Source organism: Poecilia reticulata, chromosome 13, assembly GCF_904066995.2.
Source record: "Poecilia reticulata chromosome 13, P_reticulata-male-v2, whole genome shotgun sequence".
In the NCBI taxonomy this organism is placed as follows: Eukaryota; Metazoa; Chordata; class Actinopteri; order Cyprinodontiformes; family Poeciliidae; genus Poecilia; species Poecilia reticulata.
Window position 1 is genome coordinate 24,087,433 of NC_088842.1, and position 26,356 is coordinate 24,113,788.

The 26,356-nt window shown below is 39.3% G+C and overlaps 1 protein-coding gene across 1 annotated transcript in view; it reads right to left on the bottom strand.

The window, feature by feature from the left end:
• The window catches only part of ecel1 (endothelin converting enzyme-like 1), a 58,073-nt gene extending 31,937 nt beyond the window's left edge, over nt 1-26,136 (bottom strand). Inside the window, exons 1-7 of the mRNA XM_008426178.3 lie at nt 25,927-26,136; nt 17,517-17,685; nt 16,557-17,425; nt 15,327-15,395; nt 12,993-13,103; nt 12,806-12,898; nt 10,636-10,760 (exon numbers count right to left, since the gene is read on the bottom strand). Of these exons, the coding sequence (XP_008424400.1) occupies nt 10,636-10,760; nt 12,806-12,898; nt 12,993-13,103; nt 15,327-15,395; nt 16,557-17,405 (1,247 nt within the window). The 5' untranslated portion in view covers nt 17,406-17,425; nt 17,517-17,685; nt 25,927-26,136. The remainder of the gene's footprint in view (nt 1-10,635; nt 10,761-12,805; nt 12,899-12,992; nt 13,104-15,326; nt 15,396-16,556; nt 17,426-17,516; nt 17,686-25,926) is intronic.
• Between the last annotated feature and the right edge of the window lie 220 nt (nt 26,137-26,356).

A 26,356-nucleotide genomic window follows, 5' to 3' on the forward strand; every position in this document is an offset into this window, starting at 1 on the left:
GGAACAAACTTCCAGAAAACTGTAAAACAGCTGAAACACTGGGTGCCTTTAAGTCTCAAATTAAAACCCACCTGTTTAGAGTTGCTTATGGCTAAATTGCGGGTTTTAATGTCTTAGGTTTGAGAATCCTTGTAAGGTTTGAGAATCCTTGTAAGATGCAAAAACTCTGAGGTTTGAGAATCCTTGTATGATGTCGCTCTGCTAAAACTCTGTTCGAGGAGACCACATAAGGGCAAGTTCTCACGTGGATCAATGTTTTTATTTTTACTTTTAATAATTTTATCTTTTTATCTTTTTTCATCTTTTTCAAAATCTCTCTCTTTCTCACTGTTTATTCTGCTTTTATTTTAATTTTAATTGTGTAAAGCACTTTGAAATGCCTTGCTGCTGAAATGTGCTATACAAATAAAATTTGATTGATTGATTGATTGTCTACAGATTCAGCAGCTTTCTGTTGCCTACCGTTATCGTGGAGACGTGAATGAATAATTATGTGGCTTATTATTTAATAATCAAGTACAATTCAAGATGTATGCACAAAGTAGCAAAGTAAGCATGTTTTGTGTAAATTATTCATACGTGGTTTAGGGTCGGGACCTTAAAGCATCCATTTTGATTCATTAATTACATAGATTTTAGCGTGTCAAAGATTTTAACACAATTAGTCACTTATTTTTTGTACATACAAAAGTACAAAGTGGAACCTTTGCATTTATGTGTTTCTGGTACACCCGTAAATCTGACGCACAAGCAACATCATCATTCTCTGTAAACCGGAGAGGTGGATATGTTAGACAATCACAGTAGATAAACAGTTTCTAAAGTACTCAGAACATCCGTCCTACCACCAAAAACCATGACATGTTCAAAATCTGATGTTAAATTTGACCTTCAGCTACTTATTTTCACCACGTCAAGATTTATAAGTTCATTGCGTTACTACTAGGTGATTGCATGACTCTCTGGGAATAGACTAAACATATTTTAGATCAAACAAGAGAAAATATTAGACATTTTTTCTAAAGTGTTCATCTTTTTTTAAGACTATTTTTCAGATTTAATTATTTATTTATTTTTGTTAAATATTCCATGTTTTACTTATTGCTGAGCAGGTAAAACGGAAAGAACAACAAAATTATTTTCCTCTTAATTGGGGGGAAAAATGACCCTGAAAACTAAGCTCTCAGATTTTGGCCTACTGTGCAAAATCTTTGGACACCAACAATTTAGGAGTTTGCACATTTATGCAGAAAGATTGTCAAAAGCTTTTTAATATGTAAATATAATTTCTTTCAAAATAGTTGACATGAATAAAAAGTTGTGAAATTATTCATCAGCCTACTTTTTTACGTTACAAAAATCTATCATTTTAAAAGACGCGTTTACTGCATCTTCTTTTGCTGCTAGAAATCTTGCATGGTCCACAAACTGAAACTGTTTTAGAGCAGATTTTGTTCAGAGAAAATGGAGCCACAGCAGGGGAATGAAAGTGTCTGTCAGAGAGCTGCACAGTTTAAGCAGTATAGGCTTTAATTACCACAGGACTGAGTGAAGGCTCATTAGCTGAATGGGTTTTAATGGAGCTAGTTAAGGAGATGAAAAGACACTGTCCCTTTGCACTACATTAACACATTACTGCAGGTAATGACCATGCAGGTAATGGAGGAGGGAGGGTCTCCTCTATTCCAAACTTCACTCCAGCTACGCTTTCAATTTAGATGGACACTTAGGGGGCAACTTTCTGAGTTTGATCTTTCCGCGTGTTAAATTAGAGTAATTAGAGATATATGCTAATTCCCAGGCTGTCCACCCAAACTCTACGCAGACAGAAAAAGGCTTTTAGTAAGACTTTTATACATAATACCTTACGGTAGCTGAACGGCATGTGTTTCCAGCTCAGGAGGCCCTGCTGGGAATCCAACTATGACAGCTGACAGCCACCGCAACATAAAATCTACTGTTTGGGGAAAAGCTTTCTCAGAAAATACTTGATGGGCCCAGCAGGGAGTGAATCTTCAATTGCTGCTGTTTTACATCTCTGGATTAGTCATGAACACTCACACAGTGCACTCAAACTCACCTAAGTAAACACGCAGTGAACAGACTCCCCCTGCTAGTAGGCTTCGGATTGCAAGGCCCAAACAGACAGACACACACACGCTGGATCCTCACACTCGCATACACACGCACTCACGAGTGACGGGGAGAACAGACGGCAGTGGCGAGGGAGAGAGCTGAAAGTGGAGGAGACGCTGGTGTTGTCATTACGCTTTCCCCCTCATTGGAGGTCCGCTCATCTGACTAATGGGATTGGCTGCATTCACAACCACAAGAGGAACAACACACACATACACACACACACACACACACACAAGAGGGAGAAAGAAGAGGAGAAAAAGTGATGGATGGATGAAGGGGAGACATCTAGGGGTTACAGCTATTGTCAGTAGACTTATATGACAGGAATTTTATCAATCTGAAAGCATGAGGATGATGGAGTGTGGGAGAAAAATTAAGAATTTGTGTTGTAACGATGGAGAGGATGATAAAAAACTTTAAAAAAGGCAGGAAGCCATCTGAAACAAAAGGCGAACAAGCAACAAGTAACGGATTAAGAATATAGTCACATACGGTTTTAGTAACCCTATCCATCGGGATTTACAGTTTAAAATTATTCATATCCCCCACAGACTCAGATTTAAAATAATCTTCATTTAACCAAGAGCTTCAAATAGAAAATTATGGTGTTTTCTATATCTAAAGTCAGAGATGCTGTGTTACACTTATTTTAGTCATTTTCTGCTTTAGTTCAACACAAATTGCAGCCCAGAAAATGCTGGTTGGTTAGGATTTTCTGAAGTGAACCTCTGTGAGGTTATTGTCAAAAATGCATTTTGTCACCTGTAGTAGAAAGATATCATATCACTGAGTTTGTTGAAAATATCAATGAATCCTGGGAGTGATTGAATCAATTAAAAACAGCTCAGAAGACATCAGTTATCCAAGTATTAAGGGACCTAATTCTGATGCCTTCACAGCAGCTAACTTCAAGAACTCAAACTCAGGCACTGGCAGAGACAAAGAGAGACAATCGTTCCATGAGGACACAGCATAAAGCGTGTGTCACGGCTGAGCCATGAAGAGTCATGGCCCAGTTCAAATTCTGCACCTTGGAAAGCAAGTCGGCTGCTCTCAGGACGCACCGCAGTTTGCTTTTTGCCATGGGGCAGTGTTCAAGATGCTATCATCCACCTTCTTTAGGGAGCACTGTGGGGATCATGTCCTTTGATTTCCCGGGTGCTTATGACACAATTTAGCCGGAAAATACAGGTGGATACTTCTACACCTTATTCACTACCTGACAGAAAGGCTTCTGTGTACAAAACGGACAGGTTGTGCATCATAGAGGGCGACGCCTCGCTCCAGAGGATCATTAAAGCTCGTACAGTCTGGTCATTTACTGAACATACTGATGACCCTGGAGCTGTGGGCTTTGTGTCATGATGAGAATACGATCACCTCATCTTAGAAGGTGAAAAAAAAGCAAGCTAGTCTTATTAGCAGAAGGATCATAACCCCGTTTTCATCTTAAAGGTCGGGTATGATGTAAAATCCATTTTTTTAAGCTTCAAGTCATGCTGCAATGTTATTTCCTCAAATACATACTTAAGTGTTGTTTTGATTCCTCCATGCATGTTTGAGAAATCCTTTAATCTCCCCTAACAACCATTCAGGGGTGCATAAATCCTTGGCAGTGCTTTGTGGAAAAAAGCTGCATATTTCCACAAAGCCACTCCTTGGAGCTTCAATCTCCAGTTGAACTTTCACCCCACACAGCACCCCTGTCATGATCCCCACACTCGGCTCCTTCAGACTAGTGGCAGCAATAATTAGGGACCATCTAGTCAAACTGCACGTCTGTTGACTCTTAGCTCTCAAGAACAGCTGTAAACAGCATTAATGAACAGATTGGAGAAGCCCTGTTGTGATAACACACTGAAGATGTAGTGTTGGAAAGTGTAGGAGCTCCTTAAAGAGACAAAGGCCCATTTGTAAAGGGTCAGATATGACCATGATGTGAAATCAGATTTCTTTTAAGTAATTTTTTATGCATACAACATTCTCATTCTCTGATGGTAATATAGTTACTTTATTGTGCATCATGTGCCTGGAAAATACATAATACCCTCCGTTAGGAGGAAAGGTGCAGCTGTTCACCTGGACAACAGCTTAGAGAGAAAATGCAACATTGAGATGCCTCACTTCCACCGAGCGGTACAGCATGGGCCAGTGCGGTTCGGTACACTATTTAATGGCCCACATACTCAAGAAAACATTTCCACAGCCAGTTAGACTCTCACTGGGGCGGTGAGGTTAAAGTAGAGTGTGACGTGATGCACTGATGACCCTGGAGCTGTGGGGTCAAGCACTGAAGCTTTTCTGTCCCCCAGTCAAAAGACTTTGTGACCCAAGTAGCGCTGCATTAATCATACTGTACCGTTGTCCTATAGACAGGGGCCCAGGAATGGTGTGGTACGGACTGGTTGTATGGGTCACTTTCACAATGGCAGCAAAGTGGACCACACCGACTCATGCCGTACTGCTCAGTGGGAAGTGTTACAAATGTTTTAAAGAAAGAGCAAGAAAGACACTACATTTGAGGTTTAGGATTTTCAATGTTGGCACCAAGATGTTACGTAAACCTTCCTCAAAGAGTTTTATTTTTCCAGGATCAGTAAAGCAAATGGGAGAAATAAATGGAACAATCTGATAAAACATTGGCTCTGTGCTCTGCAGTCTCTAGTCATAGTAGAAAAATGAATGTACTTTTTACTAATCATGTAGTGCAACAATTTAAGAGGTGAATGAAGTATCTATTCTACAGTATCTTTGTTTGACTTACACAAGCTGCATTTTATCAGTGCTTCCCCTCAGCAGCAAAATGTCAGACTTGTCCTTCTCATATTAAAAAAAAGATCAATGCTAACCATCTTTGTGAACTTTCATATGTTCAACATTGCTCTACATTGATTTAAAGGAATCAAAGCTTTCAAGCACAAACTCCTCATATTAAGAAGTTAACGTGGATGCATCTCTTATGAAGTTTTCTAACATTTTATAAAAAGGAAAAAAACAGACAAAATGAAAACAGTACTTTTGTTGTGAGGACATTGAGTTTGTTTAATTAGGTTGTTATTTAAGGTCCTAAATAACACAAATAAGACACAAGATATAAAAAAGATACCAATTCTATTCTCCCAGTCTGTCTAAAATTCCAACAATTTATCTTTTAGGAGTCAGAACTGGGTAAAAAACAAAAAACAGTCCTGGAGTTCACCGAGAATGAGGTGTAAGAAAATATTAATTGTTGCAAGAAGCTGAGAGAGAAAAGAAAGATTTGCAGGAGTGGCAGAGATGAAGTGTAGATGGAGTGAAAGGAGAGTTTGCTTGGGAAATGAAGAACTGAAAGGAAAAAGATTTTATCAGACAGAGTTATAACAGATGCAGAGAGAGGTTTGGAAGGAAGAAAGACAGATGGGCACAACGGGAGGAGCAGATGATTGGAGAAAAAGTTTGAAGAGGATAAGAGAGAGGGGGAGAAAACTTTGAGTCAGGAGGACTGAGGAGGAGTCAGAAAGAGGGTAAGGTTCTACTAGAGTAAATTATTAATACTGGGAAAGTAAAAGTGCAACATTGTGGCAACCCTGACAAAAGATATGAAGGAACACAATAGCACTTAAAACCACAGGACAGCAACATTAACTAATATGAGTGTAAGGGTAAACAACAAGCAGGGTTTGGAACATATTCAGTGCATGTTTTTACAAATTGTGAAATTAATTTGACTCAATTATACTCTCAAATTCAAAACTTTTGAAGAGTAGAAATGACTGGAGATTTGGTTAGGTTTATTGAAATGTAGCCGGTGTCTGCATTATTATACAATACACCCACTTCATAATGCTCAGTGCTGAAGTATGGAAATTTTAAAATATTAATTTGACATGGTTTTGATATTTTAACAACTGACTGTACCTCCAACTTGCATTTTATAGCTGTGAGAAGTTTTGGCAAAGTGAGCTACATACCATATTGCTATTGAACTATGTGTACACTGTGTTCAGCCGATTTTTCTTTCACCACTGTAGCTTGATGTTCCCAAACGGCCAAGTTTGATCAAAGCTCGCACTCTGCTTTAGGAAACAAGCCTCAACCAGGAACCTACTGAAGCTTCACAAGAGTTTCACCAACCAGACGGGCACAGGAGGAGAGGAAAAAAACTACCAAACACACTGCAGTTTACCAGTGATCAATTTATGCAACTAAGGCTGGGGAGAGTCAAGTTTTCCAAGGTGATGAATGCATCCTTTGAGCACAAAGTGCTTGTACCTCTAAACCGGAACCCATTTCTGCCAAACGCTGACTGAGTGATAAAATGGAAAAAGCATACTGTCAGTTAGACACTCGTGGAGAAAACAAATGACAGGTAGAGAGGGATGATTGAAATATAGAGAAGAACTCATTACAAAAGCCATCAAGAGGGATGGATGGTTGGACAGCTGAGAGGCAGCATCGGTAAACAACATGGTACCAGACCTAGCATTACAAGAGCAGTTAAACAAGCCTAATGGATGTGAAAGCAGGGATGGTACCGCACTAAGCAAAGTGGATTATCCCATAATATCTGGGCAAAACAACAAAAAAACAACTACATTTTAAGATAACATGCACATAATTGACAAAAAGGAGAGCAAAATAAAGAAAAAACAAAAACAAAAATTAAGTAAAAATCACATAATCAAGATAACATCAAATCTGCCCTAGCAAAAAAAAAGTTTTTTGGAGGGTAAGTACCTCATCAATCAGTTTATTTATATGAAACCAGCTCACAACAAATGCTTTCTCAAAGCATTTAACAAACAAATTGATTCAGTCATACATTCAGATTGATTCTAGTTATCAAACAGTACAGTACGCTAAATTAATTCTTCAAAGTAGCTTAAAAAGTTTCCATGGAAACCCAGTAGACCACAACCAGTCATTGACTTGCAGCATTCACTACTCTTCCTCTATACAATATTAATGAGTCATTTCCATGTAACATCTCTATGTATGACAGTATTTGCACGTATCTTGGTTTACCCGAGAAAAAAACAGGGAGACAGAATGCAGTGTCAATCACGTCGTGAAATGGTAAATATTAGTTAATTTTCCACAAATTGCAGAATACAGTAGATGGGATTCATTTAAGATTATCTTGTCCTGGGATCAGGCCAGGCTGTCGGCTGGCCTGCACTAGAGCAGTCATAATTAAAGCAAACAGCAGGTACAAAAGGTTGACAGAATCTGTGCAAACAGACTAACTTTATTACATTTGTAAATAAGTTTCTCTCTTACTGAAAAATGTGTTTTTCTTTTACTTGCAACCACTGTGCTCTAAAGAAAATGTGTCAGGAGAAGCTGGTGCAACCATATTTAACAAAATAAATAAATAAAAAAAGCAAATCTCTGAAAACAAGATTAAAAAACAAGCTTCTGACAAATACTCATGTTGCTTTTTAAATGAACTTCTGTAAGTGCAGGATGCATTTAAAGAAGCAGCTAGCAGCCTCACGAAATAAAAATTCTCATATTAGGATGAAACAGAACAGCTAATGTATGTCAAGTCCACATGATGTCATTAAGACAGGCATCTTCCACAGAACTTAGTCAATGTTCAAGTCATCCACAGATGAAATTACTCTGCCTTCTTATGAGAGTGCTGTTATTATGCAGTAAAAGGCTTTGTCTTTATTTTGATTATTGTAGACTATTGTGTATTGCCTGCATCAAAATTATTTGTGCAAAGTAAATGGAGCTTTTAGCCCGAATTCTTGATTTTTTTTTACTGTGAAACCACTATTTTTTCCCCCCATTTAATTTTTACATAAATGGAGACGCTCCTGCTCTCCAGCTCAGCCTAGCAGGGTGAACCTTTTGATGCCGCTTTACTCCAGCTGCCCCAGGGGTGAGGACAACTTTTGCTTTCCAAGAAGGCATTCAGTTTCCTAAAAAAGGCTCAGACAGCAATGTTTTCCAGTGGTAGCACTGCTGTCTCTCTCAGTTTCACAGACAACTCCAGCTATAAGGGGATTTGGGAGACGGAGGCTTTGTTTACACAAGAATGCTGTCTGGAAACTGCTGGTATTTTCTGATGTCGATTGGGGAAATGTTCCAGAATTACATGGCTCTACATCACTGTAGATGAGACTAAGTTAAATTCAATGTCATGCCAAGCCACTATCTGGCGCTGTTATTTTAGCATCTGGCAGCAATCCTGCTTTGCCTCACAGGTATGTTCAGCATCTGCATCACCTGTGTGCCCTTTCACACCTGCAGAGAACTTCATCCCTCAATGGGGAGCATTCCCAAAAAGTCCTGGTTTCAAAAAGTGCCGATGTCAGAGACTCCGGTCACTGGAAACGTGTAAACAAGCGACTGGATCACAACAAAAATGTTAGTTTCACTGAGAACCAGCTCAGTGAAGAGTTTCACTTTATAGCCTGAACTCTACCCAACATTTGGGCTGGGATGGGCCAAGATTATTTGCTTGATGGTCGGGTCCTTCTCGGGTTTCTGTGGTGACTTTAAAAAACCTACAATACATCCAGCAAAGAGAAGACCAAACATAAACGCACCATATAAAGTCGTGTTAATCGACATCAGTCTAAATAGGTGATTAGGTGAAGTAAGTACGATGCAGAAGTTCATTAGACTGTAGCGAGTGCTGTGCACTGCACATTAAAAATATTGGTGAAACAGTACATTTTATTAACAGGGAATATTAATCTGTATTTATTAATATCCCTACAAGTTCATATGTTGAGCAAGAATGAAGTTGATCGTGAGCAAAAGACTCAAGCTGCTTGTGACAAAATCGTTTGGAAACCTTTTCAGAGACCAAAGGTTTCTGCTGGTCTTTGTTATCGGCAAAGATTAGGCAAATTAGTCAGCTGACATTTCAAAACGCAATGATAACCACGCTGACCTTTTTGAAATAGATCTGCTCATTCCAGGTATCAAAGTGCAGATGAATGATCACTGCAGAAATCTGAGTTATGGTTCCTGGTGCAGGTGAAGAACCGCTAAATGTCCAGTGACCTGTGTCTCTGCCACCTTAGCAGGAAGATTTAGTGGACAGTCTCACTTTTTAAAACCCATGTCAGGTAAGAGACTCATGTCTGCATTTGGTGTCAGCAATCTTCAAAATTAATATTATTTAATTCATTATTCATTGTCCAATTCTTAACTCAAAGCATAAATATTTGATACAGTTTGCCTATTCTTTTTTATTTTTAAATCTCAGACTGCTCTTACAATTATTTGTCCTAACTATACAGTTTTTGTCTTTAATTACAAAAACATTATTCCAAAATACAATTGTTTTAAAGCAACAGTCATAAGAATGAACTGGACAGTAAAACATTTCACAACCTTGACTTGCTGGTTGAGTTTTCAGAATTTTATGTTAATTTTTAAAGCAGTGTTGAGTGTGAAAATGTGACTGATTAGTGGGCAAGAACAGAAAAAAAACAAAAACAATCCCTGGCACCAGTTTGGGGTATTTCATCCTTAGAAAACCACAGAGAGCCCACAGGTCAACAAAGAACTTTTTCCATTGATCACTCTGATAAGGTAATCTATTACTGCATTAGCTGATTAGTTTAGCTTTCACCAACAAAAGCCATCAGTCATCTCCAACCATAGTCTGACTTTTGTCAATTTGCAATTTCATACCATGACTTTAAGTGGAAATGTTTCTGGTAAATTGATTATATATCTCGTGTATAAGCAATCAATATGTTATCCAGCCCCAGATTTGCACAAAATCAATCAGAAGTTGCAGGATAAAACATTTGGAGGTATGGTCGAATCATTGAGAGGAGGTGAAGGAATTGCAGGACTAAATGAGACGGTAGCGTCATGAACCGGCCATTCATGAAATTACCAAAATGTCTAAAGCGGTTATGTTGTTACATGGACATGCATCCTGCCTCAGACAGAAATGACAAGCAAGAAATCCACCCGCCAGTCATGCAGCCAGTCAGCCATGCATGGGGGCTGAGAGCCATTGTGTGTATGTGTGGAGCAGAGTGACTATCGGCGAGCTGTCACTGGCTGAAACACACACCCTGACGTGCAGCAGCCCTCTAAGGCCTCCCCTGAAGTCTGTCAAGAAGAAGAAGGAGGTGAAAGTGTGTACATGCACGGGGGTCTGTTCATGTGCCTCTGTCTGGGACTGCAGGAGGTGTGGAAGGTGTGGGTGCAGATCAATAATAATCAGCTGCAGTAGAACTGGAAGTTCACCCAACAGTGACTCTCCAAACACGCACAAACATGAATATATACACAAATACATGCACAGCAGCACTAAAAAGCCAATCTATACATCTGGTGACTGGTGTTGTGCTCTAAACGCCAGTGACAGGCCTCAACCACAGGCAGCCCACACACACACACGCACACACACATATAAAACAACCCGACTCTAAATTGCACGAGTCTAATGAAATCAATTTTCCATAGACTTCCCTACCATTATCGTACTCTCCCCCACCCTGGCTCCACACTTAGGACTGCTTTAACTTTCCTCACCTCTTTGAAGTGTTCTTGATGATGTCAGAGACTTTCTGTATGTAATCAGTGGCGAGCACCACGATCTCTTCGTCTTCAGAGAAGTTGTCGTGGAAAATTCGGTCCAACAATCGCTTCCAGTGAAGCTGTGGAAGAAAACCCAAAAGTCTTACTCTCCCTCAAAAAAAAGCGACTTTCATTTAAGACCTTACTGCCTGCATTTATTTACAGTCATGTAAAACATTGTGGTCAAACCGGTCATTAAGTGGTGGCTGTACATTTTAATTCCTCTAAACTATATTTGTGTGATGTCAGCATTTCAAAACCTGTTCAAAGCTTCAAACACAACAAAGCAGATCCTGGTTCTGGAGTCTGGGGTTTTCATAATATCCTTACTAATTGTGCTAATTGCTAATCTGAGACGCTAATGACAGTTAACTGTTGTGCATTTGTTTTTAAAAAGGTTGAACCCTATTTTTTAACTAGTGCGTTTCCACATATGCAGCATTACATCCACGCTGCTCCTAATATGCATAATTAATAACAGCACATGGCACCTTTGAAAGCTCACAGCGTCTGAGGTTGAAGTGGTCAGAAGAAAGTTGCTGATAAATCAGAATCAGATATAATTGGTATTGTAAAACGAAGCTTTCCAAAAAACAGAAATCAGTCACATTCTGATTGGTGATTATCCACAGCTGATCTTAATCTGCTCTGCTTCAGAAAACGTTCGAAGTAAGGTGAAAATGTCAACAATGTTTTGCCACAATGCCCCCTTTACTGATAACCAGGCATTTTCCCACTGATCAGAGCTTCGGTTTTAAATTTTTTTATCCAGTTCTTACTGTTTAAAGATGTAGCTTAACAGTGATGACCAGTTTCTAATTCCAGGATATTTTTGCATAATTTTGTTCCCCCAGATTATTTTTGTTCTTTACAAGATGCCAGCGACAGCAATGTAGTTTTTTTTAAATAGAATAAAATACTATCCCTTCTTGCTCTACTTGCTACCTCAAGCTGTCACTCAGCTTTTGTAAGATGGGGAAAAAAAACCCTGAACTCTTCCCCCTTTTTTCAAAGCATTCACAGCCATTACTCGCCACCTTTGAAGTGTCCCCCCCACCCCAACACTGCTTTTAATGTAACTCCGTTTTACAATATATGTTTGTGTAAATCCACGAGAGTTAGCGTATCAGTCTGCTGCAGGCTCGCTACTGAGAAGACCAACCTGGCCAGTTAATGAGGCAGCAGCGAGGAACTAGTAATTCATTCCAAATAAATTGCTGCGACAAATTGCCTTTAAGAAGCATCATCCAATCTGCTACACAACAGTCACGCTCTCTCACACCCCCTTTATTGACACTTGAGTTAAGCCTTTGCAAAGTTTTCATTGCAGCTGCTGTTTGCTGATCTCCTTAAGATCAGCTCTGTATCTTTTGCCCAGTTTCCATTTCTTCCAAGTCAACTTTCATCCATCCTTTCCAAGCAAGGAGAGACACCTCAAGAGACTCCTCCTCCTTCCTTTCCCACTGTTTTCCTCCTAACCTTTACCTCCTGTTCCTTTCCTCCTACTTCTCTCCATTTCTGTGAATACCCCCCAATGTGTCCTCATTTTTCTCTGTTTCTTGAACATTTTCTTTCAATCTGCATCTCAATCTGCTTCCCTGCCTCAGCTTTTGAGAGCCTCTTAGGCCTCTCTCTTTCTGAGTGTTCACTGTTTCATTGTTTCTTAGCCACAAACACCAACATCACTGCACAAAATGCTTTGCTGGAACTCAAATTTTAATCCATTACGTAAGTTTTTGTCAAAAACATCTGTATGTGTACAGTGCTGTGAAAAATGATTCCCCATCTGAAAGACCTTTTTGTTTTATTGTTTATTCAGATATACATTATAATTTAAATATCAGACCAAGACAACCCAATAGGTTTATTGTGCCTTAAACCATAAGGCTTAGTTGGTTTGAGTAGCTTTTTTCTCAAAATGAATAAAATCCTGATTTGAGAACTGCATTTCGTATTTACTCATGTTATCTTTGATTAAAAAACAAAGTCAATCTGAAAAAGTTTCATGATAAAAAAGGAAAAAAGAAAATTAGGAGACAAATACGTTTTTCCTGCAGTATATAATATAAATGCTTTGTCTGCATGTGTGTGTGTTTGCGTGCGTGCGTGTGTGTGCTGCGCTCACGCTAGGTGCGATGCGCTGCAGCTGCCTAAGGGTGATTCGGTTGTACATTGTGCTGATGTCTTTCCTTTGGTCATCGTACTCCGACACAGTGATCTGTTGAAAGAAGCACATGGTTAAACAATGCATATGCACAAGCACCAGCATGCATGATTGCACGTGTGCAAAAGGCTGCGCTCTTTCAGCTCACATTGGCCAGTTGGGTCTCCAGCTCTATAATCTCCTTGGACTTCTGTGTGGCATTGTGAGCGCCCAGCATGCTCAGCAGGCGCTCCATCAGGGCTTTGTACGCTGCCAGGATCTGGGAAATACAGTGACATCAGCGCTGACGGACAGGAGGTGCCACGGCGACGGCACCAGTAATGACTGGTGGCGATGGTGACATGTGGCAAAGTGGAAGGGATAACAAAAGCGCAGTGGGTGGCTGAAGAAAACAGGTGGGTTGATGAAGAAGGACGAGGGGAGAGTGAAGTGGGCCAGATGGAGGGGCGAGAGAAGGCAGAGAGGATTTAGGGGGAAATGGTTGAATGAGGGGCAGCAGGGAAAACAATCAAGGCCAGTTACAAAAACAACGATAAATATTACAGATGAGGTTAGGTGGTCAAGAAAGAGTGGAGAACGAACTCTTAGTTTTCCTGCAGCTCTCTTTTTTTTCACAATTTGTTATAATGGGATCACCAGCCTCTCGGTATTTATTTGGAATGTTGTTTAAAGCCAGCTAAATTTTGAAGTGAAGAAAAAAATAACTCACTGTTTATTTTTGTTTAAAAAAACTTCTCCTATATATAATATGCCTCTTATGTATTTATAATCAGCTGCCCAACTCAACACTTTGTAGAATCACCTGCAACAATGGCTCTCTTTCTTCTACTCATAAGCTGTATTTGATGCATCCCCAATCTGAATGATTATGTTATTTGTTAATAATTATGTTATGTAGTTGCTTTAAATTAAGGCAGTGGTTTTTACCAGACGGAAATGTGTGCGCAGGATGCCGGGTGTTTGGAGAGTTAGGAAGGAATTCAGGACTTGACAAGATGTGGAGAGATGAACTGAGCTGTTGAGTTTTAAGCAGCCACAGTAGTTAATGAGTCCTTGAAGCAAGCCAAGAGATCTCTGTCAGCCAAAGAAAGGACAGGACTGGAAGAGGATCCTGCACTCACATAAAGCAGACAGACTCTAGCATAAACACGACCCACTCGGTATGAACGCTGGGGGTTCTGGGAGATTTGTGAATATGCAACTTGTGCACAAGGCAGATGCAGTGGAACAGCCCTCCATGTTGGTTTGAATAAAGCAGACAGACGCCAAGAGCAGTGTGATTATTTTTATTTGACTCTTTTTCACTCCCTGCTTAGAGCATTTACAAATTTATAGTGCTGTATGACTTACTTTGAGAAGCTCCTGACATCTGTGATACAAAATTGGTTCTGAATGAAGATTAGCTGTTATCCAACACTGAGGCTATCACAACAATTTAGGATTCTTACAATGAGCTTAAAGACAACAAACATCTCACTGTCCCTGAACCTGAGTCTGTTCCTGTGATGTCAGGAAGTGGACAGAGTCTCCCTGCACGTCTTTCTTGAACATCCCAAGCTTTATCTGTCTTTAGTTCCCTCCAGTCCTGTTTAGTCCGCTTAAATCAAACTCTGGTTTGTTTACCTAGAAAGTCTGATTCAGTCGGGGAAGTGTGAAAGCAAAATAAAACTGATGTGAACCAAAAAAAAAGCAAACTCTGGTCCTCTTAGAAACCAAGGTCTTGGTTTGGTTGAAGGGAACTGTGGTACAGTTGAAATGCATAATGTGAATGGCAAGCAAATCGGATTGAAGTGCAGCAAATTCTGGGTAAAAACAATCAAAACAAATGCAGGTGTCTAGTGCTGGCATGAGAAATGACTTATGGTCTTTTACCAAAGATAAAAGAGAAATCCTACAAATGCTAAAATCTAATACCGCTCCAGTTTTATTTACATTTCTTAAAAAAGGAAGTTGGACTCATGTCTTCTTCAGAGGTTCAGTTGAAGGTGCAGTGTGAAAGCAAACCTCGCCAGCTGAAAATTTAACAAATGTTGCGATTTTGGTTCCCAATCGAACCAAGTCAACTGGTCTATCAGGTGTGAAAACACCCTTAGATGTGAAACGACACAAACCAGAAAAAATGTTTGTGTCGGTTGCTTCTCATTTTCTAAAAACATATCAGAATACAGGAGGATAAAACATATGTACTGTATGTCAAGATTTTCACATTTTTAAACAATGGGACATTTTTTCTTCCATATTGTAATTTTCAATTATGTTAGTCTGTCACTTAAAAGCAGTAAAATGCATTGAAGTTTGTGTGTGTGAAGAGACAAAATGTTAAAATGTTGATGTTTCAAATGAATACTTTTGAAAGGCACTGTGAATAAGTAATTTGAGCAAACTAAGAGACTAAAATAGGTGAAATGAAGGGATTAAAATGAGGGGAAAAGATGATAAGAGATGACATAAAAAAGAGGCAAAACCACTGAATTTTGTCCACCTTCACACTATCCTCATCCTGACCGAGGTAGAGGCTTCTCTCTGGCAGAGTCAGTCCCTCTTGATCAATCTGCAAAAACACGGAAAAATAAAAAGTTAATAATTCAATTTGATGTAAATTTAAGTATGTTTTCCTCTATGTCTCCCTGTAATGTACACCATAGGTGCACATTCAGATCTAGTCAATGACTGAAAGCTTTGCTGTAACGCCTAACATCATAACATTTAATTAATAATTCACACAGTTAAGCAACTCTTATTTTCATACATCAGCCAAGATAAAGGCTTTGCAGTTTATTGTGGAAAACATGATTTGTGGATTTTGGTTGTTGTTATTTTCAGGTTAATTGAACCCTTGAGTTTTCCCACTCCAATCCATTTGCCTATGAACTCTGAGATTTAATAATCGTTCATTATAACATATTCAAAATGTGACTGGATCAAAATTACACATCACCAGGGGTGTAAGTCTCATTGAACGAGGTTTCATGTTAATAAAACACAATTTTTCTACAAAGTGGTGTATGTCAAAGTTGAAGTGGTGTCAAGCTGATTTAGTAAGGCGAAAATTAGCATAAGCTATGACAATGAGCCCAGATAGGCTACCCGAGCCTGTTTTTATGTTTGAGACATTTATCTAGAGTTAAGAGAGGAATTACTTCTTAAACTGCATTGTTTTGTTTACTAATTTAATAACTGGTGAATATGCTGACCTTACATCAAACATTTTTAGTCTTACTGGCTCAAATGGCTGTAATGTTAGCCTAGCAGGCTAACATTACCCAGACATGCTCTCTATTCACACACACCACCTGATGAGCGTGTGGTGCGGGAATTTGCAATTAACATGACATGAAGTTGTGAGTTTAACATCTGTATCAGAATTAGCTGTTGATTCTAAGCTAATTGGTGATTTTACAATTTTTAAAAAAGATCTGGACTTTACCTACAGCCCCTGGATCAAAATCTAATCATGCTGACTGAACTGGATAATCTTACACTGAACAGAGGTCACTAAGACACATTCTGAGATACATAAAACTTGTAAACTTTTCCCTTCCTCGCCAAAAAATGACATTAAGCATTTTATTAAACAGAGCTTTCTCAAGACAGCAGGACTCGATAAGGTAGATGATTATGCCATTAAAGTTCCTAAAGAGCCAATAAAAAGACAAGAGCAGACAAATACAGATAAGCCATTTATAAACCCTAATTAGTTTTCTGAGCTCACCCTGATGGCGTTCCTGGAGGAGTTTTTATCGTCCACATTGACGGTGAGGGAGAAAAAAACAGCAGTGCTAAAAACCCCCTGCGTCCGGTAGAGCAGCTCATTAAAATCCGGCCTCTGGGGGGCGTCCTCCCTCTCCCACCCAGCAGCGCCCGAAGGAGCTCCCTCCAGGTCCCATCCTCCACAGCTGTCTAACGCCTCTGTCATGGGTTTTGACCCCAGTTTGTCAATATCCTTGATGTTGATGCAGGACCGATAAAACTCCTTGACCTTCCGCTCTGCGGAGTCTGGCCCATGTCTCTGAACCGGCTCCAGAAGGAGCTGCTGCAGCTTCTCCTCGTTTTGCTCGCCGATAGCTGTGATGATGCCATAGCTGAGCTTGTCTTCGGGGATACCGTGGCGCCTCAGCCAGCCTCCACAGGCAAAGGAATAGAAGTCCTGGCAAGGCTGTATGGTTATGTCAATATTGGCCTGAACGAAGCGAGTCGCCCGCATAAGGGAGCGTTTGTGTTGGCAGTCCTGCCTGCAGTCCGCGTCGTCAAGTGAAATGTACTTGAGAGCCAGCATGCTCCCCAGGATGAGGCACATGCCTGCAGCAAAGACCAACGCAGACAGGAGGCAGTTCTCCCTCCTGCTCCAGCGAGGAAGGCCCCCGCTGCTGCTGCTGCCGCTCAGGTCTTTGTTTCGGCTGTTTGACCAGGTGTTGCCCCTCCCTCGGACCACATGGCGGTCCAGGCTGCCCCCCAGGTGAAGGGTCATGCCATTGCTGAGGATGTCGCTGCTGTAGCGACCGCCATATTTGATTTCCTGGAACTCATCGTAGTGGGCAGTTAGGGAGTATGTCTTCTCCATCACAAAAGATCTGGTAGTAACTGAAGGTTTTAGGGGGAAAAAAGTTGGGATGTTAACTTTTTTCTGCCTTTAGAATAATGTCCTCATGACTAAAATGTGTGTAAAGCCTACCTTTTTTATTCTGGTAATGCCCACTGTCTGCTCTTTAAGTCAAAGCCCTGTATTGAAAGAGACTGGAAACCTTCTGGTCCTGCTTCTGGTCTCTTTCTTATCCACTTTCTCTCTGCTGTCCTTCCATTTGTTCTCCCGTCCTCCTCCTGGGCAATCAGTTTCAGGTCACCTGTCAATAAAAATAGAAATGAGACAGAGGAGGGCTGTAACTCACAAGAAAAATAGGAAATTGAATCCAACAGCACAACATCAGAGAATGACAGAATAACATCCGTTTTGCCGCATCTTTCCCTTCTTTGTCTGCCTCTGTTTGTCAGCTCAAGCTGCTCAATTGATTAGTGCTAGTCATCCCTCGGGGGACAGAGAGTATCCCTCGGGTGACTTAAAATTGCCTGCAGATCACTGGAGACGGTGAGCAAAGAGCTGGGCATCAGCTGGGCCATGGAGAGGTGTTACAATAACCATAACTTGACTTGTGTCAGTCCAAATTGATGTAAACTAATATTACTGCAGGGGGACCCAGACTTTATTGCCTCTGTTGCATCAACAGGACCAGACAGACGTTCTCACCCTGTCCGCCATTTATCAATCCAGCAAAGCTTCTTATTTGGGGTATTAAACAAACAAACAAAAAAAATAAATAGGCAATTTTCACAACAGGATGCATCGAGGACCTGGTTTAATTGGATGAAGGATGGGAATTTTTATTCACCGTCATGTAGTTTGCTCAGCTCCCTCAGACCAGTGGCAGCAGCAGAAAGCAAACCTCTGGTGGAACTGCGCATCCGCTGAGCCGATCATACAGACTACTTCTCAGTGAAACACTCCCAAGAATGCTGCTAAACTATTAATGGAGAAATGTCTCGATGTGTTGAAGTCGGAGAGTCGCAAAGAGCACAAGCTTCTTAAAGGGACAGAGACCTAATTTCAGGGGTCAAATTCCAAAGTCAAATTTCTTTTAAATCATATTTGATATGTATGCAACATTTTCAAAACCAATGATAGCCCATTTCAGTTAATCAATCTCTTAACTACTGTTAGGCATGTGTGTCTGCATGGTTGTTTTTCTTGTGTGAATGTGAGCTCTACCGTTAGCCAATTGGAGATAGAGATTTAATTCAAATATCTCTAATGTGTTTATTGATTATACTTCAGTTAAGGAACTAATTGTTTTCAATACTTTGTGACCTCTATGGCTTAAATTTATGTTAGTTAAGTAAAAAGCAAGCATTGTAATTTTCTTCTGTTGATCAGATCTTGCCAAAGGCACAGCAGAAACCTTTTCTTTGATTCAGGGTCGTTTTCTAGGGCCACCCCTAGACCAACCAACAACCATCTCCTTTAATGTTGTCTCTAAAAGGACAAAACCAGATTTCCAGTGTAGAGATGTATGCCAATGAATATCTTTGGTAGGGAGATGGGTACTTTTTGGTTAAATCTTAACTACTCCATCCTAAGTCTTAAATGACTTTTATGCCATCATATTTCGATAATCTCAGTGTAAATTAGTCTGCAACAATTATTTTCTAATACATATACTTGTAAGATGTTTTAAATCAGTGATTTCTTTTATTTTACATGCTGTTTCAGTCAAAGTAATAAAGCTTTTCTTAGGATTGCTTAGGATTACAGGAACAAATGAAAATATTGTCAGGCACTTTCAACGATTAGCATAGCTCTGCATATTGTTTGCAAAATGATATATATTTGCAAACCTTACACACTAAAAATATTATATTTGTATCACTTTATTCACAGGTTGCTCTGCAAAATCTCCCATGTAGAATTGTGCAAAAAGTGAGATCCTGACTTTGGGCATACAGTTCTGCAAATCTGGTAAGGCATTTCCCTACTTACATGAAAGTTGTAGGTAATTCTTGCATTTTTTCCCTTATTCATAACCCAGCCTTCATCAGTTCAAAAATCAAAATTTCTTATTAAATGAGCTCATAGTGTGTAAAAGAGGCTAGGAATAGTGCAAAAGGGTAACATTTATTAGGTCTGAGCTACACTACACAAACATTTGCAAACATTAAATGCAGAATTGAATTTAAGTTCTTTTTGTAATTCATACTTTTCTCTTTTTGGCTTTCCTTATCTCTTTTGATGTATTATTAAGCTTACTTGTGCAAGACCCAAATTCTCCAACAAAGGGAATTGATTCTGTCCCACAGAAGACAGTGTTCAAAGAGTGACCTATTATATCAAATTAATAATCACAAACAAACAGTTGGAAATGTTTTCTTTTTTTGGCACCTAAGCTAATTAAGACTTAAGGAGTTGAAAATGTTAAGGTATTTTGAAACGGGATTTAAAAAAAATGAAAAAATAGTTTTCAATATCTTCATTAGGCACAGACTTTTTGGGATGGCTAATGTTAGTGGAAAGTGCTGGATGATGCATTATGTTAATCAAGTGTTAAAGAAAGTGTGTGTGAGTGTGTCTTAGTGTGTGTGGAAACCCACTTGCTGAAAGCTCTGAAGGCAGTTCGTAAAAATTGATCCCTGCTATCGCCACTGAGAATGCAGGTCTAGCTCTGATTTGTTTTACAAGCTGTTGGTTGACTTTTTTAAGTGTTGTATAAAGATAAGGAAAATACAGCTAAGGAAAAGTGGAACCCACGTTTTTATTCTATGAGGCGTAATAAAGAACTCTGTAAGATTAGTGGATGATTTAACAGCTAAATACAGGAAATATTTTAGATACCAGAAAGCCATAAACATATTTTAAAGTCACATGCACATGGTTCTAAACTAAAAGCTAAAGGTATTTACAAAAGCAACGACAGGAAAGCAAATCCTTGTTGGTAGTAAGAAAACGCTACATTTACACTCTGTGTAAAATGTGGTAAAATTGGAGATCTATTTTTAAATTAAAAGTGACAAGTCGAGTTTCTTTCATTTTATTTGCCTTTGATTTAATTCATATATATAAATATGAGTTATATATGAATTATTGTGCCTTGTTTTTATTTACTTTACTCCTATAATAAACTTATAACAGTCTTTATTTAGCACCTTTCAGCAATGCTTTGCATTAACTAAAGTGCTTTACAATAAATACATTTTTCTCTTTGCTTTTGTAAATACCTTTAGCTTTTAGTTTAGAACCATGTGCATGTGACTTTAAAATATGTTTATGGCTTTCTGGTATCTTAAATGACCTTTTCTGATTATCATAATCAAATAAATGATTATTTTACTTTGCAGAGAATGACTTCAAACTTTTAAGAGCAGTCATAAAACATCAGAAAATGCTTACTAGGCAATAAAAGCGTCATATTTCTCAGTACCAGAGAGGAATCTCCCTTTCTGCCCAAGGCTTCCCTTCTTACACTCAGACGTCGTTCGTCTTCTATACATAGCCTGTGGAACCATGGTGACCTCTTGCTCTTTACATCATTCTAATGCTGCTCCCGACTTGCAGGTGAAAAGTCTAGAGCAGGACAAACTGAGTATATCAAAGTGAGAAGAATAGGAAAGAAAACTCAGTGAGATTCAAGGATCCTGTCTGTGGAGAGTCATTATCACTCCACCCTATCATCCATCAATCTTCTGCATTGTTACACAGATGCACAAACCCCATGAGAATCATTCTGGGTCCAGGAAAGCAGAGCCACTCACACAAACTCCTGTCCTCTGTTCACTATAATGTGAAGGAAATTGGATTGCAATTCAAAATATGAAGCATCTCGACTCTCCGTGCAACTTCCCTCCACTAGCAAACACCATCTCTGTGTCACAACTCCTGAAGTGAGATAATAAATTATGAGACACACATGCACACACAACAGATGATCGCATGCTGGGTGGACATTTAATGTATGGCTAATGGATTGGATCTTGTGGGTACCATCGCAGTGAGAGGTTTGCGTGATAAATGGCTATTTACCAAACATGACAGAGCCTAATATCTGAGAGTTAAACTAATGCAGCTGCACACTCACACATGCACGCCCTCTTTCTCGCTCTCGCTTGTCACATGCACCTTTAAATGCTGCACTGATACAGCACAGCTGATGCACAGCTCCTTAGCAGTTGTCAAAAAGTCACCATACATCAGTTATTTATTGATATAAAGTGTGGCTTAGGGAATATTCAGGGGGAACAGAGATCCTGTTAACACTACATTGACCCTCCTCCATGTATGAATACCCATTAGTAGTCCATTAGCAAAATGATTTGCAAACTTTTCAGTGTGTGACCCAAAAAATAAATAAAATACACTTCTGATTCCAACTCCTAGTTGAGCATTTATACTAATTAAAAGAAGGAGTAGGGAATAACAAACAGCAACAACAGCTAATATACTGCTTTTATCATTTGTAAGTAAGTACTGTTTTTTCCTCTATCATTTAATTTGCATAAATACACTTGACTAAACAGTGGAGCAAGTGGAGCAACAGCTTCCAACATTTTAAAAGTTGTAGATCAACCTTTTTGACCCAAACAAACAAGTCTGCACTTCCTGCAAATCTGGCAAAAATAAAAACAAATAGACAATTTCTGATAATTCTCATGACACGCTTTTAAAAAAATAACTATTTTTAGTTTCACACACTGAGTTGATTCGATCCAACTCACCCAGCTGTACCACAGTTTGATTTGGAGAACAAAATCGTTTCTGCTCAACATGATCTGCTCTGTGTGACAGAAAAGGCAAAATGAATAGAACCTGAATCAGCTTTTAGGAGTTACAGCAGTGCATTTCTCGCAGTCACCATAAATCAGATAAAATGCAGGAGAAAACCTTTCAGAGCATTGCAGGTACGGACCTGTGACCCATTTGCAACAGAGTCACTTGCAGCAGCAACAGGCCAGCGCTCACTGCTGTCGTTGCTCTCACCTCAGTTTGGTACTAACGAGAAAATGGAAATACTGACAAAATGACAAGATTCAAATACTTTGTAAACACTGCGATAATACCACAAGTTTTAGCCAATAAAAACTGTTAATTTGGGCTTCGCTTTGAAGTGTTGGCATTTAACAAAAGAGCTATATCACATTTCTCTAATGAGTCTGGAATAAATCTGATCAAAATTTAAATTGTTTGACTGAAACCTGCACAAGCATTTTTTGAATGTATTTTTAGCATTAGAACCATTTTATAATTAGAAAATATTTGCATTCTGTTATTTTTTATTTTACAATGGTTGCAGATTAATAGCTAGTGTTTATTTTTTTAAATGTATTTTATTTTCAAAACCAACAAAAGAGGTCATCTTAACTTTATGAAAAGAATTGTGAGAGTTTCATGTTGTGTATCCAAACTGTTTCATATAATTCATTATTTAATTTTTAATAAATACACAAATTGCTTTTGGTCTTAAAAGCTCTGTATGGCTGTCATTTGCTGCAACAAAAAATAATGATTTATTGTTGCAAAGTTGAGAGCGACAAATTCATGAATTTCTCAAAGATCAGACAAAATGTCTCAAGAACTAGTTGCGACTGGGGAAGAAACGAAATGTTTTCTTTAACTTCAACAAGAAACAGAGCAAACGTTAAGTCAGAGAATAAATGTGTAAAATATGGATGGAAATGTTAAAAGTTATTTTAAGAATCACGTTGGTTGAAGTTCTGAATCACACTGTATCAATTCGTGCTTAATTTAGAAGCATCTGTGCAGCACCAGGTTCACATCACTGTCACACAGACTTTTGATGGATGACGATTTTCAGGTCATAAAGGTTACCTGTCACATAATTCAGATTCCTAAAATGAGAATATCACTTGTTCTCGGCAAATGGAAGCTGATTATGGTTTCGCTCTGGAGTCATGGGAAGCTGAGACTTTATGAGATCCGAACTGCTCCCTGTGGTCTCGTAGATTTCACTCTGATGATGAAAGTCAGCTGAGGTTAAAACTGTCTGCTAACTCTTCACAGCGGAGTCCCAGATTATGATATTAATACATTAATAATAACTCTGCCACTCTTCATCTAATTACTGGTCAGAACACATCATGCTCATGTTTTACTCCAAGCAGCAACTGCAAGTTTTCTGTGAGGAGAAAAAGAGAAGTTGCTCTCTCTTTGCTGCAGTTTGTAATGATATTTTGTGGTACCCAGAAATAAGGGCTTAGAAGCAACCCTCTTCTTTTATCTTCTCTCCGCCAAGTTGCATCACCTGCAAGCCCTCCATAAATGGGTTTATTATCCCTTAATCAAAATGGTCACCGAGCTTTTCCCCGTGAGCAGTGTAGCTACGACACTCGGAGGGTTCAGAGTGAAAGTCAACCCCCTCGAGTCTTATCACCAGTCGCCAGAGGCTGCAGCAGAGCGCTGCGCTGCATTTGTATGGGCTACCCATTTGGACACACTGCTCATGAGTACTAACATCCTACTTAGAGTTGTACTCAAGCAGAACTTCCTCTGCGGAGCTGTTTAAGCATGCATGTATTGAATCTTGCACACAAGGTGATTTAAAGCATTTCTAATAGTTCAATTGTTTTCCCTTTTTCTATTATAACATAACAAATGTTATAAGTTGTTATGTTATAAGTTGAAAATGACAAGTATCAGATTGTGATACTTTATTAGAAGACACAAAGTGGTAATATCTTAGATGAAGATAATTTCTTACTTGAAAAACATAACTGACGTATCAGAGGTGACAGTAACGGTACGATAACATCTAAAAATGTTAATGAAGTAGAGTCTATCTTTTTATTTACAATGTAGCCACTTCTGAATCCACACTGATGCAAATCCCTTTTGTTGATCTATCCTCTATTTTCTGTGAAAGTGCACGACCTGCTTCCGATCTCAGCTGTTACACTGTAAAAATGAATGAATGAATTTCGGACAGCATTAAATATTAGTCGTTAAAATTAAAATGCAATCAAGCATATCAGTTTGTAAATGCAATATCTGATATTTGTTCAATTTTAAAAAACATCAGCTTGTTCATTTTGATAACAAATCTTGCCTAAACCTTAATTGAGCATGTTACCAACTGTGGTAACGAGAACAGTAGGCTAAGACTGATATGTGTTTACGGGTTCTAGTATGAAGGTATGAAATAATTTACTAAACCTAAGAACTGCCTGCAGACTTGTGATTGAGACAGTTATTGTGTTGGAACAAGAATGTAAGCTTGAATCCACTTTAGTTGGTTTCAAAAGTGAAATTTGGTAGCTGGCTGAGCTTAATCTTGAGCCAGTCAATACCAATGAACAGCACATCTTGTCAGGGGAAAGATTTACAAGTCTCCTTGGCAATATAGATGGCAATCTTTCAGTTTTTTTTATGTTTTTCTCAGCTTTTTGTTTCTCTTTTAACACAGAATGCCAACCAGAGAACAAAATGAGAATAATAGTTTGTTAGAATTAAATTTATGCTGTATCAATATTTAGATGTATTGTTTAAATTAAAATTGACAATTTTGCTAATTATTACACCAAACTTTTTGGGTAAAGGTATTTTTAATCATTGTGTAGTTCGGTTATGAACATAATTAAAAACTGAAGTTAAACAGCAGTAAAAGTGAGAGCGCACACCTACTGAGGACTTTAACTCTGACGCGCATGTTTATTCTTTGACTAGGTAGCATATTTTAAACATTTACTTAATATTTCTTGTTCCAATTAACATTTTCTGTTTAAAATTTGTAAGTTCAAACTTTGAAAGATATAAAGGGGTTTCAGTCAACTTTAAACAAGGTTGAGTTTTACGCGTAGAGAACCATCAGTTTGTGTGTTCAGAAAATCGGATCTGCTTTACAAACTCATTTCCCAGAAGTTCCTGTAGGGTATAAAGATTTAAAAGAAACAAAAAGGACGCATGACTCTTCTGTTTGTTTTTTTTTAAGAAGTTTGGTTTTACACTCGCTTTGGTGTCCGATCTTCTCCTTGGCGACTGAACTGAGCGCGTAAAGACGCACCTGGGAGAGGTGGGGGCCTGGGGATCCAACCTCATTCCAGTACAAATACTTTTAATATTGATTCTATCTGAATCACTACAATTCACAAATGTTTTCCGATGATCTATGAATTAATAACTCTAGAGGATGCAACAATTCACGTTGGAAACAGGTTCGCTCGCAAATTAACGCATTCAGAGCATGTAAATGTGGCATTCTGGATGTACAATAAGAGCAGAAAGTATGTAATATTTAGCCTAACAAATAGACTCAGCCTCCATATGAGCAGGTGACTACACAAAAACTTCTGTCGCTTGCGCATCCTAAACTGAGACCATGTGCGCAGAGACAGGAGCGGACCAGGGCACACAGTCAGTCTCCGACTTAGTCACTTTATCTCTGGGCGCTTCCACTTGTTTCACCATCACTCTCTATCATTTGAACCCCAAATGCCGTGACTCTCAGGCGGCAAACCCCCAGAGGAGCAGCCTCGGTGGAAACGTGAGTGTCCGCGGAGTGAAGGAAACTTGTGGTACTAAAACGGCTTACCTGCGCTGAGTGAATTAAAAATCCCCGCACGGAGTGTGAAACCCACCCCACCTCTGCTTAGTATGGGTAAGCAGGAAGATCCAGTCCACTGAGGGTCCAGCTGGATTATCCGGGACCCTCCGGAGATCGGCACACACCAGGATCCGCGGCGCTTTCTGCGGCCGCTGCAGCGCACAGCCTCCGATGTATGAGGACAGAGGAGGAGGGAGGGAGAGAGGGAGGGAATGCTTCATTAACAAGGTGAGACGCACACACATACGCGCGCACACAGGCGTGCACGCATGCACATCGATGAGTGCATGTTTACAGAAACTGCACCTCAGGGAGTTACAAACACAAACACACCAGTTTTTCTACATGAAATGCTAAAATTCAATTACAGTTTTGATACCTGATGAAAATAAAGGTTGGCCCACCACCAAGCCTCTGG